General features: G+C 36.7%; 1 protein-coding gene across 4 annotated transcripts in view; it reads right to left on the bottom strand.

Annotated features, from left to right (window-relative positions):
- Positions 1–18,562, bottom strand: part of LRBA (LPS responsive beige-like anchor protein) — a 396,366-nt gene that overhangs the window by 355,080 nt on the left and 22,724 nt on the right. For all 4 annotated transcript variants that reach the window (XM_040554872.1, XM_040554875.1, XM_040554874.1 and 1 more), the window contains exons 3-5: positions 3,329–3,560; positions 3,089–3,189; positions 850–945 (exon numbers count right to left, since the gene is read on the bottom strand). In XM_040554872.1, the coding sequence (XP_040410806.1) occupies positions 850–945; positions 3,089–3,189; positions 3,329–3,560 (429 nt within the window). The remainder of the gene's footprint in view (positions 1–849; positions 946–3,088; positions 3,190–3,328; positions 3,561–18,562) is intronic.

Here is an 18,562-nt window from a genome sequence, read left to right as displayed (position 1 = left end):
AAGGACATTATGTCATCAAGTTGGTAAAGTTTACTCTCAAGCCACCAAGGCACAAAGGTAATGGCTTGTGTGAAGAACATTGCATAGAGTCATCTGATAAACTGGTTTCTGAATTAACCATGAAGTTATGAACATACCATTTCATCCTACAATTTTAGGAGCTAAAGCACTGACACTTCTCAGAGTAGTCAGGCCGTACAGCATTTTCCAACTAGCTCATTAGTTTCAAATTCTTTTTCCACGTAAACAGTACAAAAATTTAATATGAAGTCATCTGAACAATTATCTTAAAAGCTAACCACTGCTAAATCTAACCATCTTTCAGTAGCATTCAACCTAAACGTATCTAAGATCCACATCTTCTCAGAGAATTATTAGGCACAGCACATAAGTCACATTATCTGATTGCTAGAAATACAACAAATGACACAAGTATGGCCATACTTTCTGTGGTTTCACTAGCAAAGGTTTCTAGATGTAAGGCACTCTCCGCACATACTGGATACTAACACAAGCACCATTACCACAGTAACACAGAGCAACAAGCAGGCAGATTCCCCAGAATCTCCTTGCAACAAGACATAACTAAACTACTCAAGGCAGGTGAAAAAAACTCATCTATATCCATTCTTTATGTAATACTATTTGTCCTTCCATAGTGATAATGCACTTTTGTTATAAACATAATTTAGTTCAGTATAAAATAGGTGTCAGGCAGAGAAAAACTCAATTTCTGTTGAGTCTACCTCTATGACAATGACAGACGAGCCAAAAGAAGGACAGGAGTTTAAACAGCCAGTGGTAGTAACAGAACAACAAATGAACGAATGACTTAAAATATCCACATACTGCAGCACTTTTTCCTGGAAAGTTGAAGAAGGCATCAGGTCCGTATTTCTGAGGCATGTGTTTTAACACAGACAACAACTTCCCAGCGTGTGGTGGCTGACAAAAAGAATTATTGCATTTGTAAATAAATGAAACACACCAATAAGGAAAGACTATACACATACAAAAATAATTGACACGTTTTAAAGCTTTGCCCATGGTTAAATAATACTCTGCTATAACATTTAGCATTTTCAATAAACAACATTAAGAGAGAGTCATGGATACACAGTACGCAGTAGGTGCACTGAAATGTAATTAATTGCATAACTAAATTAAGGACTTAAAGGCCATAGCCACTGTCATCCAGCATAGACTAACATAACCCTGAATGCTGGGTACTACCTCTGCCTGCTGATGCCCACCAGCATTACCATTTGGGTGGATTTGCAGTGAGCTAAAGTAAATTAACTGATCCAGATGAAAACTAGTTTGGGAAAAACAAATGCAAAGCAATTCTCAGTTAGAGCAGTCTTGGATTATGGATTCAGGAAACCTGTGCCAGCACAAGCAAGATGTGCAAAACCTCACAAGAGGGAGAAGGAAGAAATCAGCAGGCAGGTTTATTTTCACTAGGATTACAGTCATGTACTAGATTAAAGAGATTGTGGTTAGATATATCCCTTCATACAAGTCCATGGAGAAAGGTTTAAGTCTCGAGCACCTAAACTGAATGCTCAGTTAGTGTGAATAATTCATGCTTCCCCACCAAAACCTTAATTCTGCATTAATGTTGTTGTAGTACTCAGCAACTGTAAACTCAAATATGAGCTAACAACAACAGAAATCAAGAAAATACCCATCATAGTGACAGAATACTTGTGCATTTTCTTTTACCACTCCCTAGCTTTCCAGTAGATCTATTTCCAAACTAGTTTTACTTTTCTGATCTTTTTCTGAGTGCCCTTTTTCCCTTCTTGTAAGCAGCCACTCTGAAAATGAAGCACTGCATGATCCATTACAAGTATCTCAAATGTACCAAAATTATAGTCAGATAAACTGCTTCATAAATCTGAATTAAAAAATTGAGGAGGAAACACTGAGATCTGTTTAGATGTCCTCAGCACCATAGAGTTCAACTACGTAATTTGTGTTGTAGCTGAATACTTTGTATCTTTACAGCACTGCTGATTTTAAGATTTATGGAGTTGTGCAACTCCATAGCAATGCAACTATGGCGTTTTTCTCTTCCATTCCTCTATATTTAGTCTTTAATAAAGAAAGGGAAATTAAATGCAAATAGCAGAGAGCCAGGAAATGAAAAAGTTAATGTTACAAAGACAACTTTAATTCAGCTATGGTTAAATATAATCTGTACGTTCAATTATTAAACTTAAACCCTACATAGAGTATTTTATGTGAACTAGTTATTTCAAGAGCTCCTTTTAAAATCTCTTATTTGTGCATCCAGGCTTTTACATTGAATATATTTTAATTATTTGAAGGCAACAAAAACACTGAGCTGCCTTTTGCCTACACTAGACAAGGTATTTAGAGATAACAGGAGCAGAATTAAAAGTCCAAGCAGGCAAAACAACTTAAAATTCCAGCAGAACAACAATCTGGGGGTTGAAGAAAACATATCTGGTTGTCTCCACAAGAAAAGAATCTTTAGGGAAGAAGGCTCTCAAAAGTAAGAGGGGACCCTCTTCTTCCTTTCTAGTTCACACAGAATAAGAAGAAAACACACAATATGAATTATCAGCTAGCACTTATTTCCTTCATTTCAATTTTTGATATAAATTCTCACTTGCCTGACTAGGTAAAACTTTTCAGTCTTCAGGTAAAGACAAACAACGTGAAAATAAGAACATATTAATGTGCATATGTATGCAATTTATTTTTTCTATTTAAAAAAAATAGTTTTTCCTTCAATTTCACATAACTGGAGCTATAAAAGTAAAAACGTGCATAAAAACACATGCTTAGTATTGCTATATTATTCCCAGGTGTTCAAAAAGACCAATCCAGTCAATATATTCAAAATCTAAACTTAATTTCATCACTGTTCTACTCTACATATTTTAATTGCTTTCAAGTAAAAAAGATTCCATTGATATAACAGCAGCAGGCATCCTTTATTTCCTGGTATATTTAAAAAATACTTATTTTAAGGTTATCAAACTCTTTTAAGTTGGAAATGCTACAAAAAACACCAACAACACTACTAAAACGGTTTCAGGTTTGTGTTTTCTTTTACCCATCTCCCTTTTTCTCCTTGAAGTTTGCTGAAGAATAACTTGAGCTCTCGAACCGTCAAGTTATAGCTAGCCAACACACCCAGCATATCCACTAAGAGATCTGAAAGGAGAACAACAATATAATAATACTTAATAAAATGCAGTGTCAAATTTCTATCACTTCATTGATAAGTAAGTGTTCCCATGAGATTTTACGTAAAAGGAACAGAATTTGACTAATATACTAGGTGAAGCTGTACCTGCAATCATGTTGTCAGCTCTATCAATCCTCTTGAGCACTTGTTCAACCAGCCCCACTTCCGTACATGCTTGTAGATTGCGTATACTTTTCTTCAGGATTGCTGTAAACATGCTCCACACCTCGGCCTGGCAGGTGACGTCACATTTATCCAGCAATTCTACCATGCAGGTAATGCCATCTTTTTCTTGAATAATAAAGTTCATTTCCAAGTCAAAATTGCTCCCAACAAGCTTTCAGACAAATCATAAAAAAAAAAATCATATCAAAATACCATTCCACATTTAATTATTCAATTATCTTCTTGCAGTTATTCATTCTGCAAGGAGAAAACTATCAAACAAATAAGCTAAAAAATATAAAATAAGATCGACATCAATCTATCAAGTCTTATTCTTCCTGTTTCAACTTCTGCTTCAAGATCTAATAAAGGTGCTCCAGAGGTGTCAGCTACTACCAGACAATTGCTGCAAAAGAACTTTTGGGAAGTTTAAGATATGGATGTCCTGAGCTGCCCCACACAGCGGAAGAGTGAACAGATCAATGGAAGGTTCCAAGGCAGGTGAGAGAGCAAGGTCAGCTAAGATACCTTAAATGGCCTAGACTGGCCCTAAAAGCTTCCCTGTGTATGTGCTTAATGCTCCTCAATAAGGCAATTCTAGCCCAAAGGAGAAATATTGCCACTTACAAACATTTAAGAGTCATTCTTGAGATACTGAATAAGGCTGGTAAAAGTATTAACTGCCAATTTCATTAGCAATCACAGGTATGAAAGGGAAGTAAAGGCTTGCCCTACTTGGATGAAAGTGAAACTGCAGCACTGTTTGAAGCCTTGGACTACACTCAGGTGCTTAAATCCTGTTCTATTTCAGGTCTCCTAGATGCAGGCTTTGTTTGAACATATACCTAGTAACTAATCGCATGTGCCAGGAAAGGGTGTGGGACAGGGAGGGGGGAATGAATAACCTACTTCATTCTGGGTTTTGTACTCAAGTAAAATAAAAATAACCTCTACCCCAATCCCCACAGTTCTAAAACTTTTCTTGGACATTAGAACTATATTAAACTTAAAAACGTGCCACACTTGCCTATGACATAACAGCATACAAATAGGAATTCAGATAGAGTTGACACAAATTCAGAACTCACAACCAAAAGTATGTCAGCTCCTCTTTATTCTACAAGTTTGCCTAATAAACAACGTTATTTCTGCTACATACAGTGTTCCTTCCACAAGCTTTGTCCATTAACAGCTTCAATAATGTCACTCACCAAAATCATGCCATGTCAAAACTGCCCCAAAAATACATACACTAAGTTGCTTCTATATTAGGTCCTACACCTTCTTTCAGCTAGGCAGGATCTGAAGATAAACTTACTCAACGAAACAGAATATATGCTCTTCATTAACTACTGAAATTACCATACATTTTCCTCAAGTGTCTAAATCTTGTCACTTTCAAGAAGCAATCTTTGGTCTTCTGGGCATAAATCAGTACTGCCAAGCACCACAAGGAGCAGAAAAAGTTCCTGGTTTTATGACAGAGTAGACAATGTCTCATGGTAACAATTTCTAAATAGTAATTTACACTTTTCCATTTTCTCCTCTCTTGGTCACGAAAAGTAATTATGCAATTTACTATCAGATGTTTCCGTAATATCTAGGGAAATAGCAGGAACCGAACAGGGAGACTTAAATTATATTCCCAGCTTCTCTATATCAACTCACCCTGTCAACTCACTCAAACAAATCTATCACGTCATTATCCCCAAGCCTCAGTTTTCCCCTACCTTAAGATGGAGTAGAGGCCTACCTCAAGAAAGCACTGTAAGATAGAATTAAAGGGTAAGTGAAAATGCTGAGCATGGATTAATTCAGGTAACTGCTGGATTAATGCAAAAGTATTAGAAAACAGATGCCAAGAAAAAGGTAAACACCCCTTTAAAAGCTGAACAAAACGTTGGAAAACAGAAAAATACAAGCTACACTTTGTTTTACACTAAATGTATCACCCTCTACAAAACTGAGGTATTCCTCAGGAAGCCAGTCTTTCTCACCATCAAGTTGAGAAACAAAGCAAACACTGCATTGTGTGTGCAAACAGAACACAAACAGAACAGCTCAAAGTTAAATTCTAGCCACAAAACACCTGCTAATTCTGAACAGCAAATTCAACTCTTTATGCGCTTGGTTTTAACTAACCAGCCAACCATCAATTATCACACCCAAACCCTACACGACTACTATAGGTGACCTTACCTTCACCCTATAGTCTACACCACCTATCTTTCATTTTTGGCTAGATACACTATTATCGGTAACCACCCATCCAGGAAGCTGTCAAATTAGGTTTCCAATCTAATCTGCAAAAATAAGCATTTCAGCAAGTCCATTCTAGCAATAATCTGCTATGGTAGAAATAATTACTATCTTAACATTTCCTTTAAGGCAAGATGAGGAGAAAAAAAATGATGGAGAAAGCAATATACTGAAGGCACCGTGCGGTTGATGTACTATATGTATGCATACCCATTAGATACACATAAGCACACACACACCACAGTATGTCATATTAACCCTTTCTAATGGTGATTTGAAACTGATCAACCTTCAAAACACAAATTTGTTTCCAATGACAGGGATCATAATCCAGGTCCATGCATTGGCTAGTTATTATCCGAGCTGCAGTAATGGCTGTGCACAGCAAAATGTAATCTTCCCAAATGTCACAGTAAGTTATGAATATCTGAGCAGCTTAATGCACCTTACTAGCCATGAAGTGTGAGAATGTAATCTTATTACCTTTTTTATGGTTGTATTTTTTTGAATAATGTAGCCTTTGAACTGATGTATAGTCTTTCCTTGCACTTTAGCATGATTTGGTCTCTAATGTCGCACAGTACATTTTTCAAAATTCTCCAATTCAACGTATTTTAAGTCTTATGCTGAGCTGCATAAACAATCTTTATAGCAACCTACAGGGTGGCATAACGTTTTCTTCCTTTGGCATGCAGAATTAAGTATAAGCTTATAGCAATGGTTTTAAAGTGCAACATTCAAAGCATTCAAATACATCTTCACAAATTTTACATGTTGCCATTTATATTTACCTTGAAAATCTTGAGCTACTGGTTTAGATAATATATATTTTTAGTACAATGTTTCTACATTTAGCTGGCTGAAAGCAGGGAGAATATAGCCATTTTCAGAGAGACACTCAGAGAATGTTTTTTTCCCCTTAACTTTAAGAACCAAACAAGAAGTCAACATAATGACATTAATTTTAAGTATATATATATAAAAAAACTACATCATTTCTAAATAGAAAAAAAATGAACATACTAGACCTCTCTTTGCCAGGAACCTTTCATCTAACCTAAAATAGGAGAAGTGATCTTAGATATAAGAGAGATGGTGCACCCTATGGGTGAGCAAATTCCAAAGTAGAGTATGCGGAATATTGCTCAAAATAAACACAGATTCCACTTTCCTTAAAGACCATGATCTAGATTATGAATCCAATATCAAGCCATTTTTAAATACTAAATATTTCAAAAGCTTGTAAGAAAATGTAAGAAAATATTTCAGTGCACTGTAACAGGAAAAACAAAGGAAAAAAAAATACATCTAAGACCGCAATCACCATTTATTTGTGAAAATCCTAATTGTTTATACTTGGGAGAACTACAGACCCAGATTTCCACAGTTGTGCCCCAAACCTCCAAAAAAAAAAAAAAAAGGCTTTACACTTCTATAGAACTCCCTCCTCCACCTGGTTACTAAATAACCTACACAGAAAGACAAGTTTCTTTGCTCCCTGAAGTCATGGAGGAAACAACTATTCACCATACAAACTGTGACCTCGCTTTTTTTTCCTCTCGAAGTTAGTTTCATAATCTCAAAATTGCTTCTTCAGTATATCAAGACAACAGATATAGACAATGCCTATCCAATGGACAACGCCTACCCCATGCAAAAAAAAAAGTCAATCAAATAGCAAACCAATTCTATCTCAAAGGAAATTTTAAAAATTATGCTTAGCCACAAAGCTGGATGCACAAAGCTAATGACTGAAATCTATTCGAGTAAGGTCCTTACACAAGCTAAATGTTAAGAAAAATGTGATGAAGCTAAACTAGCAGCTATGTGAACAGTTAAACATTTGATATACACCTCACATTTTCCTTCTATTTACAAAATAGCTATGTTATTATCCAAAGAGTCCTGTTCTTACTGGCATTTTAGGCAGTTGACTCACGGTTAACAAACAAACAAACCACCAACCACATTTTTCAACTCTCAATGATGAAACCTGAACGCAACTTCTGGAGAATACAAACACAAAGAAGATGGATTCATTTTAGCCATAATGCTTATAATTAACAGCAACTAGCACTGCAATATTCGTCGCCTATATTTACTCTCATCTCCCACCAAAGCAGTAACCCACAACCTGGTCTCCACACCTTTGTACATGTTCAGAAACTCAAAACAAATGTATGTATCATCAGAAAGACGTGCCAAAGATTTGGGAAGTGTAAGAACTACAGTGTCTTTAGAGCAAGGCTCTCACAGCATCATGAGTGATCCCAAGCCAGTCAAATCCCTTGGGAACACACAAGGAACACACAGTCAGCACTGTTGGTACACATCCTGGGTATGATAAAAAGACTATTCTGATTTGGAAATGCCTCTCCAGGCCAGAAGCAGCAGCTGGGGAAATAACTCATACGTATTATCATCAGTAGCAATCCATTCTCTGTCCCTCACCTCACATCTTTGTTATTGCAACACTTGGAGGCAAGAGTATACTAAAACTTGAGTAAGATACTAAGAGAAGATTTGTTCTCAAAGTCTGTTGACAGTTTGGATAATCATATCAAACAGTGACATAAGCATGAATGTCAAGTCAGAGAGATCATGTCAAAGAGGGTTCACACCCAGAGAGGTTACAGAGAGGCAAGGAAGGAAATGAGAAAGCGTGGATGTTAACTTTTCTTTCTTCAGTGTCTTGCCAATATACCAATAATAATGCAATCAAACTAGACCAAACACAAAGAACTGTGGGGAAGATCCACTCATGAAAGCCAGGGTCATAACCTTCTGGGTAAGATGCAGAAAATTTAAAGCCACTTGCTACCCGTAGCAGTAGCTCAAAGTTGAAAGTAACACGAGACCATGAATCTGCAAGTGACTGGTGACACTTCCTCAGAAGGCAAGTTTTACTTCAGCTTCCAATCCAATACTACGCAAGTCACACTTCAAAAAATGAAATACAGGTCGTAGCTACCTCCCCTACTTTCTAAAGGAAAAAGGATGGGCTGGGGTGTGTGCGTGTGACATTTTTAAGTTTTCTTGTTAATTATATGCCTTCTCTCACTGTTGCCAAGTTACTACGAAAACCTACACCTTCATTTACCTGGCAAATAGGAAAGGTTCATTTCAAAACAGGCACATCAGTAGTGGCATTGCACAACAATATTGTACCCACCCAAACCCAGATGTTTTGTATGATTCCATTCAATACTATTATTAACTATGAACAAACCTGCATCATTCAGGAAAAATCATCCCCATTGCTTCCCTTCATGGTGATTTATGACATATGTTCTGTATTAAACAGAATTTCAAGATTCTCTCTCCTTCGGAGTGTTCTAGAAGTAAATTTAATATGTGCACACAAGGTGTTAAGAGTCTACTACTGCCACCTACTGTTGGATTGGAAACCGTTAAGCCAGCACTAGTCTTTTTTTTTTTTTTTTTTTTAAGAGCATCTCTCTGCACAGTATAATTCTCTTCCTCCCCAACACAGCTTTATATCAGCAGCCTATACCTCGCACTCTGCCATAAAGAAAGAAAATATATTTCTGGAAATAAGACTGGATAAAATTTCAAACTAGCAGAAAAGTTGACATTAAAATCACTCTCTCAACTGAAATAAATGGAAAAAAGCACAATTCCTGTCCCCATAGATGGAACGCATCTGAAGCATCTTTCTGGTGATGATGCTTACCTATGGGGTTCTCCTTGCCAAAGAAGGGGGAAAAGTTCTAAAAGGTAACAGTGCTGCCAACAATTATGCTGTTTAGTATAGCTAATAATCATGTATTTTCACTCTGCTTGCAAGCATTTTTATGCCAAAGTAGTCTACTAATATCGGTTCCTATGTGCAGCTGAAGCCCCAAGGCAAGCAGAACAGAGCAAGAATGAACTAGTTCTATACAATGTTTTCAAACATGAATGAAATTCAAATTTTAGTTTTTGGTACTTAAATCTATTTTAAAGTACACAGCAAAGAATGAAATTCAATCTCTCTCTCAGACCATGGACTGAATGATCCCTTTATAATTGAAGCAATTAGCAGTTACATTTTCTTCCACAAAAACAGTTTCCTCAAGAAATCTGTATTTATTTTATCATTTTGATATCCATTCAAAAACTCTTCTCAGTACAAACTATCCAGAAGTCAGATTAAAAACAAATACGATGCTCAGATTTTAAAAAGTTACAGCAACTCTTAACATCATGCTGCTCTCTCTTCTGGAAATTCAACAAACGATTCCAAAACGCAAGTCAGAGACAAGTTCAGTACCACAAGTTTTAACCTCCTCCCAATCTGTATGGACCCACCTAGAAGAAGGATAACTGATACAAAAAGGGTTGCCAACAACAGAACACAAAACACTAGTCCTGGGGGCCCAGGAATCCATACACTGGCACAGTGGGCTCACCCAGCACATCTGCAGGCCATTTGACAGGTGCAGCTACAGCCAATCTTTATCGCTTTGGAGAATAAACCAGCAGAGGGTACAAAAGTAATGCTCGATGGGCTTTTGTTCAATGCAGAACCCAGAGGGCAGCAGCCCTTCACAACTGAGGAGGCCATGCTACTGTAAGCTTTAGCTTGAATTCCTGAAGAAACAAAAGGTTACCCAGCTGATACCTTGCAAATCAATTTCAAGACAAATCTGACTGGCAGTACACTCCAAACAGTGACTAAAAACCTATTTACAAAACTTGTCAGCTTCCTGAATTTGGCTTATATTATAGATCTCAATAGATATTAGCATAGATATAGACTATATCTAAATCCACCTGAAATTCACATCTTTCCAATTTCTGTATTAATAGCATTACATTCTGCTTCTGTTTTAATTAACTTTTTTCCCCAGTGCATCTCAACCTGTGATAGCGTTTAAGATATACAAGAAAGATATGACTCCAAGAGATGGTTTAATAATATGCAAATTCGTAGCTCCATACAGGAAATGAAATATCCTAAATTTTACATCACATCAGATTCATATATGGATTGAAAGCAAATAAATCATTTAAACCATGATACAGAGAACCTTTTTAAATTTGCATTTATCTACAGTAAATACTGCCATGTTCTTTAATAGCTTGCTAGTGCAATCTTAGCAAACTAATGATTTATGGTTGTGACATTTTAAAAATCAGAAATCTGTCATTTTATGACAGCCAGTAGAAAGTCAGCTCAAGTTACAATACTCTGAATTTAAACTCAAAGACATGAAACACAGATAGCAAAGCACTGTACCATACCATTCATTTCATTATCCCAGCACTTGCCTTCCTACCTACATTTCTAAAAGTTACATAGCATTTTCATCTGAATTTACAAGAGTAACAAAAAAACAGATTTTTTCACGATCCAGACACATAACTTGGCATCCAGTACTTATCTGTTTGTCAAGTCTAGAAATATCACCCATCAGCAAACAAAAACAATCTGCTGTTTGCTTAGAGAAAAGGACTAAACGGTACCTTGGTCATCAAGCTGTGCCGGTCTGCATCCTGTCCTGTCTTAATCAAAGAAGAGGCCCAAAAGTTAGCATTAGCAGTATGATTTGAATCAACAAGTCCAGAGTGGAGAACAAACATTGTAGTCTGGATGACTTCACAGAAAAAACCCTGCTTGTGTCTACCCTCATCAGTTAGGGCATTCACATTCTAAACTGAGCATGTGCCCCCACATTATGCCCATAGTCCAAATAAGAAAAAACAGAACAACAATGACAATGTTGATATGGACATTTCAATCAGAAACTTTTAAACCATGCAAATTAACGTGCAGAAGGCCCTACTCAATTCCTTTATGCAAGATTTGAATTGTACAATTGAAAGCATGTAGGTCAACTTTTCTCTTGCATTTACGCTCCTTCATCCTTTACCACAATGCAGATCTTGGTTGTTCTAAAATAGTGGTAAAATGAAAGCTTTATCAAGTAGTCTAAATTAAACATTTGCCTAGGATATATTTTTGAAGTGTGAAAAAATGTTTTCTTTCAGAGCAGGCTAAAAGAAAGCTGTATATTCGTTTCACCACCCACTGTACTCAAGTCAACTCTAGTATATCAAGGTCACTGGGCATGTTTCTATAGGAGAAAAGAAATGAAGGCCATATGTCCCAGGGCTTACTATTCCACAGCAAATACATAATTTGACTTCCTCTGAATTGAATAATCACCAGTCACCTAGATCAGTGGTCTCCAAAGTGGGGTGCATGCACCCCAACAGGTGTGCAAGATGGCTCTTCGGGGTGTAGGAAGTATTTTTTGCATCATTAACAAATAAAGTTATAAAAACGTAAGAACACTGTTTTCATCTCACCTCTTTTAGTTTCTATTTTTGCGTGTTTTATAATGCATCTAATATATTAGTACAGCAAAACAAAAATATTTTATAAATACACACATGCACAAGGTCTGCATGCTCAAGGTAGGCTGCATGATCAAAAAAACTTGGATACCGCTGCCCCAGACAGAGAACAGAAATTATATCCTGATATTTTCTACAGAAACAATACATCTGCCTGGTATTTTACAGGGGATTGTGCTAGTAGGAGCAAGAAGCCACCACTCTAGTTACAGAACCTTAAGTTCCTGTCCTGCAAGCCTTAGACAAGCAATCCTTCACATAACTTTTCGTTGAAACAGTGACTACTTCTTCATACTTACAAAGTACTTCACTAAAAACAGTGTAACAATGGAATGTTAGAGTAAAACAAGGTTATGAGCTTATTCTAGGAAACATGACTGAATGTGTTTTGCAAGCTTGTAGAGACACAGGGATAGCAAGTAGGGGGTGAAAGGCCAAAGGAAATAAAGGAAAATGAGCAAAACAGAAGATGTTCCAAACACAGGATTACAGAAGAATAGCAAAGAATTACTTTACGAGAGGAAAAAACTGAAGCTCAGAAAGCCAAAAGAGAACACAGGATGAAGTGAGCAAGCAGTTTACTTTTAAAGCTCTGACAGGTTTTATCAGATTTAGCAACAGTAATGCTAAGTATTTCCTCTCCTACTGAAAGTCACAGCCCTCATATAGCACATGCTAGAAGCAAATGTGATGGCAGTGGAGGAGCTGGCACGCATTTCGTAGCTCTTCAGATCAACTACAGGAAATTTCAACACAACTAAAGGCACCAAGTTACAAATTACACAGAAACCAAGAACCCAGCACATCTGTTTCTGTCATTTGTGATAACACCTTGATCCAGAGCAGCTGGAAAACAGCACTTCTGCCTTCTCAAAACTGGCCAAGATGGTCTGCCACAGCTAAAGCAGAGAGGGGTAAGAGTTTGGTTGTAAGAAAGTTGGAATTTCACAGCAAAGAGAAACAAAAGCCATCGTGGATTCAGATAACTAGGTTGTCAATTTAGGTCAGGAATCCTCAACTCGCCAGGGCAGTAACAGTAAATGATATGCTACAAGTATAACACTTCGGTTTCCCTGTTGTCATTTTTTTTTTTTTTAAACTTTCTATGGCTGTGATCAAAATGGGAGAATCATGCAGATGACCCTGGCTGGAACAGAAGGCTGCCTAGAGCAGTAACTGGCCAACACTTACTCTTACCAAAAATGACTTCCCCTCTCTAAAAATATGATGCTACTGCTGTGTTTAGAGAAGGAAAAAAAAAAGTCACTTTATTACAGTTAAGTGTATTAAAACAATAAGCATATTAAAAAAGAAAAGCACAAAACTCAAGCAGGATATCAGAAGGATTAGTAGATATTTATTTTCTTACCAAACAGTGAACCAGAAATACTCCAGTGAGCTCAAAGACCCACCACCAGTGCTGTTGCTCACTTCCTCTTTTTGATTTAAGCCTTGCCCACACACAAGAAGTTCAGCCAGCACATCTGTACTACTCATGGGGGTGATATCCAGACATCTGATCATGCTTGAAAAACCTCCGTCCACTTGGGTTTTTGTAACAGCAAGAGTGCCATGAACAAAATGGTAATTTCTACTAACTATATCAGGAGGAGAAAAAGTTCACTTGGTGAAAATAGACACATTAGTAAAGCCTACATTAAAAAGGCTAGCCTTTTTTTTTTTTTTTTCCTTTCGACAGCAATACTAAAAGCAAGGAATGAAATATGACTTTGTCACTTCAGTTTTGTTAAAATTTTTAGCTTTTTCCTCCCCCAATTTGCCACATCACTGCTGTTTGCTTCTGTTTTTTCCCCTGATACAGAAGCTCCTACTATTACCCTGAGGCTCTTCCCCTCACCTCCACTTGTCTCTGTCCCTTTTCTCACTATATAGGCATTGACTGAACGGAGATTTTCTTTTATTTATTTCTTTATTTATTGTTTTAACTATTCCTTGAAGATACAAGAAACTATTAATGATGCATATACATCATCACTATTATTGCCTAAAAATATACCCTCCTGTTTTTCCACTTAAAATCTCTCCACTCCTCTCCTGCTAAGTGCCTCTCCAAATGACCTCCAACTGTTCCGTTGATCACCCCCTACACCAATTCTTTTCCTTTTCCCACTTGCACAGACAACAAAGGCATTCTGACTTAGCTGTGCAACACCTGCCTTGTCTTTGGCTGAGCAACTGTACCCTGCAAGTTCACACCGCAAATTTCCCATTCCTCTAGGAGCTACATTTGAAATTAGACCTAAAACGATGGCATCCTCAATTAATAGAATTGTAAACAATCTTTTTTTTTTTTTCTTTTTAGGTATGCAAACACCACCAACAGAAACCAACAGATATTTTCCAGAAAACCTGGCAGGAACCTCCCACATCCTGTGACCAACTACAGCTTAGACTGAAGGAGAGCAACTAGTTTTCGTGAGACAAAAGCGTTTTGAATTACAGTATGGAACAAGTATCTAGCCAGTAAAGTCAGCATTTTTTAAGGTTTTACTTCTGATATTTTTAACTTAAAAAAAAATCACCAAATTTATCAAAAAATCTGACAAAAAACACAGCAATAATGGAGTTATTAATCTCAGCATTCCTTCACCAACACCATCATGCCATGTATTTGGACTTCCAAGGTGAAAAGGCTTCTCCTGGAATTACTACAATCAAAAGGATTTAAGAATGCAGAAGTATCTTCCACACACAAATCTGTGAATGAAAACTAAAGTATTATCCACAAATGACAGTACACATAGCCTTAAAAAGGCTATATCCAAATAATGTAGGAGTATGTGAAATGGTGTTTCTTAAAATGCCATTTTCCCTGCAAAAAGTGTGATTAACTGAACAGTAAATCTTGCTTCATTGAGATGGTGAACGAAAGAACATCTGCCACTAAGAAAACCTACTCAACTTGAACACAAACGAAATACCATTATAAACGGAGAGGTTAATACCATGAAAACAAACACTATAATATTTTTAGTAAAACCTGTTCTAATCCATATCCAAATTATTTTTTTAACAAAAGAATTTCTTTGTAAATGATAGAAGACTTCAGTATTCTTCATCTAAGCACATAGAAAAATATCTTCAGCTTGTAAGAAAGTTATGTTGATTTAAACACTAAATTTGGAGATTTATTGAAGCCTCTAACAGAGAAGCTGTTTTTTTTCTTTCCTTCTGCTGGCACATTCTCTCTAAAGTTTTGCCAACTAAATTCATTACGATATGAAGATCACATGCACTCCTCAGTGCTTATCAAATCAAGCTCTTAGTCACAATATTTTCCTGTGGCTTCCCCCACACATAAATGTTTACTTCTAAGAGAAAGAAGTTTCTCAGTACGACAAGAGAAAAAGCAAATACCACAAAAATCATGATGCAAGAAACTCAAGCTGAGTTTCTAACCGCTACCAACTACTTGGTGCTGTAGCAGAAACACTGGTGTGGACATGTATAATTTCATGTAGCTCACCAAGCTTTCCAAGTAGAAAGACAACTTTGAAGTGGGGTAGCTGTAACTTTATGAGATTATGTTATCATTGAAGTTGCACCAACTTTTCTACATGCTAAGCTTCTGTGTTTCTTTTCCCACCAAAGATTAAGACAAATGGCATTGCTGCAGAACTCTGCAGTTGTTAGAGCACACACTTTTCTGTGAGAGGCCTATCCAAACCCTGTCGTTTCTTTCTTTCACACCACATCCTGCAACAAAACATACAGCTCACAGTATTTGTAGTTGTTCACTCCTGTTTCTGCACAGAAAATACATGTTAAGAAAATAATTATTCGATCACTACTGTATTTTCTGCTGCAGTTTTAGTCTTCAGAAACTTCTTCCCAAAGCCAGAGAAATGCAGAAACAGTGAGCTTCCTCAAACCTACAGTTCCAGCCTTTTCCCACCACTTCGGAAAAAACAGTTGGGGGGGGGGGGGGGGGGGTGTTAAAAAATGTTACTAACTGAAATTGACACTGCCATCTCCACATTTTCAGCTGTTTATCACTGATCCCATTATAAACTTGCCCAAGACAACCCTGGTTTCCTGCCCTGTTACCCAGAGACACCCGAGGACCCCAGAGCTCTTGGACTCCTCAGCTGCTGCTACACGTGCACCGACACTGCAGTCCTTCCTGCTTCCCAATTGCCAGGCCAACAAGATACTCTGCAACCCCGAATTCAAAGCTGCTGACTGCCTCACAGAAGGAACATGGGAGCTGCACAAGTTTTATGCTTTGATGTCACTGGTGATCTACCAGATAAGCTGGCACAGAATCACGGAAGTGTTTGATTACAGTGGCAACACTGCCAGATTGTCATCAGACATTTCCTTAAACAAACATTTCTTTTCATCAGAAAATGTCAATTCATCAATGGCTTGCTTCATTATAAAATTCTGAAGTCAAATGGGAAAAGTAACTCACAGAAGGCTCTTAAATACTTAAACCTTAATTTCAATACTTTAAAAACTGGAAGAGTCCACAGTGCAAACTCTACTACTAAAAAGAGTTTACTCTACTTTTACTAAAAAAACCTAAAAAGCTATACTACATGCTGTTTAAGGAGGTACTACCAAAAACACTTTTTTTTTTTTTAATGAAGTAGGATAGTTTAGAATGGTTAAAATCAAACCTACAAACATGAGAGATTCTGCACACAAAAACATAAGTAAAAGCACAGCTATGCAGCTCTGCTACCTGTGCTAGTTCTTCTGTGCAAACAATCAGCTCAAGCTTTCTTCTATGCAGATAAAAAAATCTGTAATGTGACTACTTGCGTAACTTAAAAAGTAACCACTTCGTATTGTAAAGATTTAAAACGGGGAAATCATCAAATTCTATGTAATATACTTCCCCCCTTTTTATTACCCACTACTATTAAGAAGCTTCATCCAATAGCCAAAGTCCTCTACAACTTCAAGCAGATGTACATGTACCTCAAACTTCTATTGCCAACACCAAATCAGTGCTTTTCATTATGTATTCCCCCTTGTTCTTTTCGTAATGCCCATCCTATGACTTTCATAGTGTCTTTACATATTGTTTTAACAATTATAAAAGTAAGAGAAATAAGAGGAGGTATCAATGAATCACTACTGAAGTACCACATATGGTCAAAGATACAGACTTTCTTTTTTAAATACTCATTAGAAAGTCCTGTACCATTACAGGAGTACAGAAATACAGATCACAGAAACTATGAACAAGTAAACATGAACCTGATCCATTTGCAAATTATTGGAGGTGTAGGGAAAACAATAAGGTCTCCAAATAGGTTTCCTAATAAAAGAATCAGTTTCACTTATATGCATAAGATAGTCAGTACGTAGACCATGAAAAATTGGTATTATCAGCACACTACGATCTTCTTTAATGTACACTCGTGTTTGTTTTCCCCTATTATAATAGTACACTAAAAAGTCAGAAAACATCACCATTTGCATTTTTTTATATTTAAAAAAACGTATTTTAATTGGTAACAAAAGAGTTCAAACCACTTATTCTACACCTGCTTAATTTGATCCCTCTGAAAACTAAACAGACTTGAAATCAAACGCATAGGGTCAGATGCCTTCTCTATCTCTCAAAAAAAAAAAAACAATGCTGACAGATAAGTACAGACATGGTGGTTAGAACAGTAGGCTAGCTGCTGTTTCAGGGAGTAATAAATTATTAAATTTCAGGACACTGCCTTTAAAATGAATTGTTACCTGAAGTGTGACTAATTTTTAAACTGTTGCTACAAAGAATCAGCATTTGTTGATTCAAGGATAACACTGTTTCACAATTCACAAACAGGTTTACTCCAAAACCTAATTTCATCTCAGCTACAACATATTATATGCACGATGGTTTGTTTGCATGTAATGTTTGATTCATGGCGAAAAAAGCAGGTCTCAGCTTACAGGTTCTTCAGTGGCCATTTCAGTGTACAGTAGTTAATTACGTGTACAATAAACACAAAGTTTAAATCAGCTATTTACATTGCCACAAAACTTCAGATTTGTGTATTGAAGTTTCATTCTAAACAAATTTCAAATTTAAAGCCAGGATCAGTTTAGCAAGTGATGATATATTTAGACAATCTGTGTTATTGATTATGGAGCCACAAGTTTACATACAGCAAGCTTTTTGCTTGTTTTACATTTTTCTGACTTTTTTTTCCCCCCAACTGTAATACTTTAAAAAAGGCCAATACAAACAATGCTGCGTAAACAGTGTTGCATTATAAGCTGCATGGTATACCAAGCTATAAAACACTAATTTCCTCAGATATACTACTGCTGTCTTTCTAGAATTATTATTGCAAGAGCCCTGTCTCTCATATACTCTTCTACGAGAACAAAAATATCGATTCCTGGCAAACTGCACTTAAACGTAATTCTCTCAAAGTTTACTTTCTTGGAATTGTTCGAGATGAGATTTATACTCTTCATGAAATAGCGAGAGGTTTGGTTTTCTGGGCCATGGAATTGAAATACTTTCTTGAATAAAAACAATTCTTATAAATTTCATTTTTAATAATGTCAGTGTTTTATGTG

Source organism: Cygnus olor, chromosome 4 (assembly GCF_009769625.2).
Source record: "Cygnus olor isolate bCygOlo1 chromosome 4, bCygOlo1.pri.v2, whole genome shotgun sequence".
NCBI classification, from domain to species: Eukaryota; Metazoa; Chordata; class Aves; order Anseriformes; family Anatidae; genus Cygnus; species Cygnus olor.
This window is presented reverse-complemented; position numbering and strand designations above follow the sequence as displayed.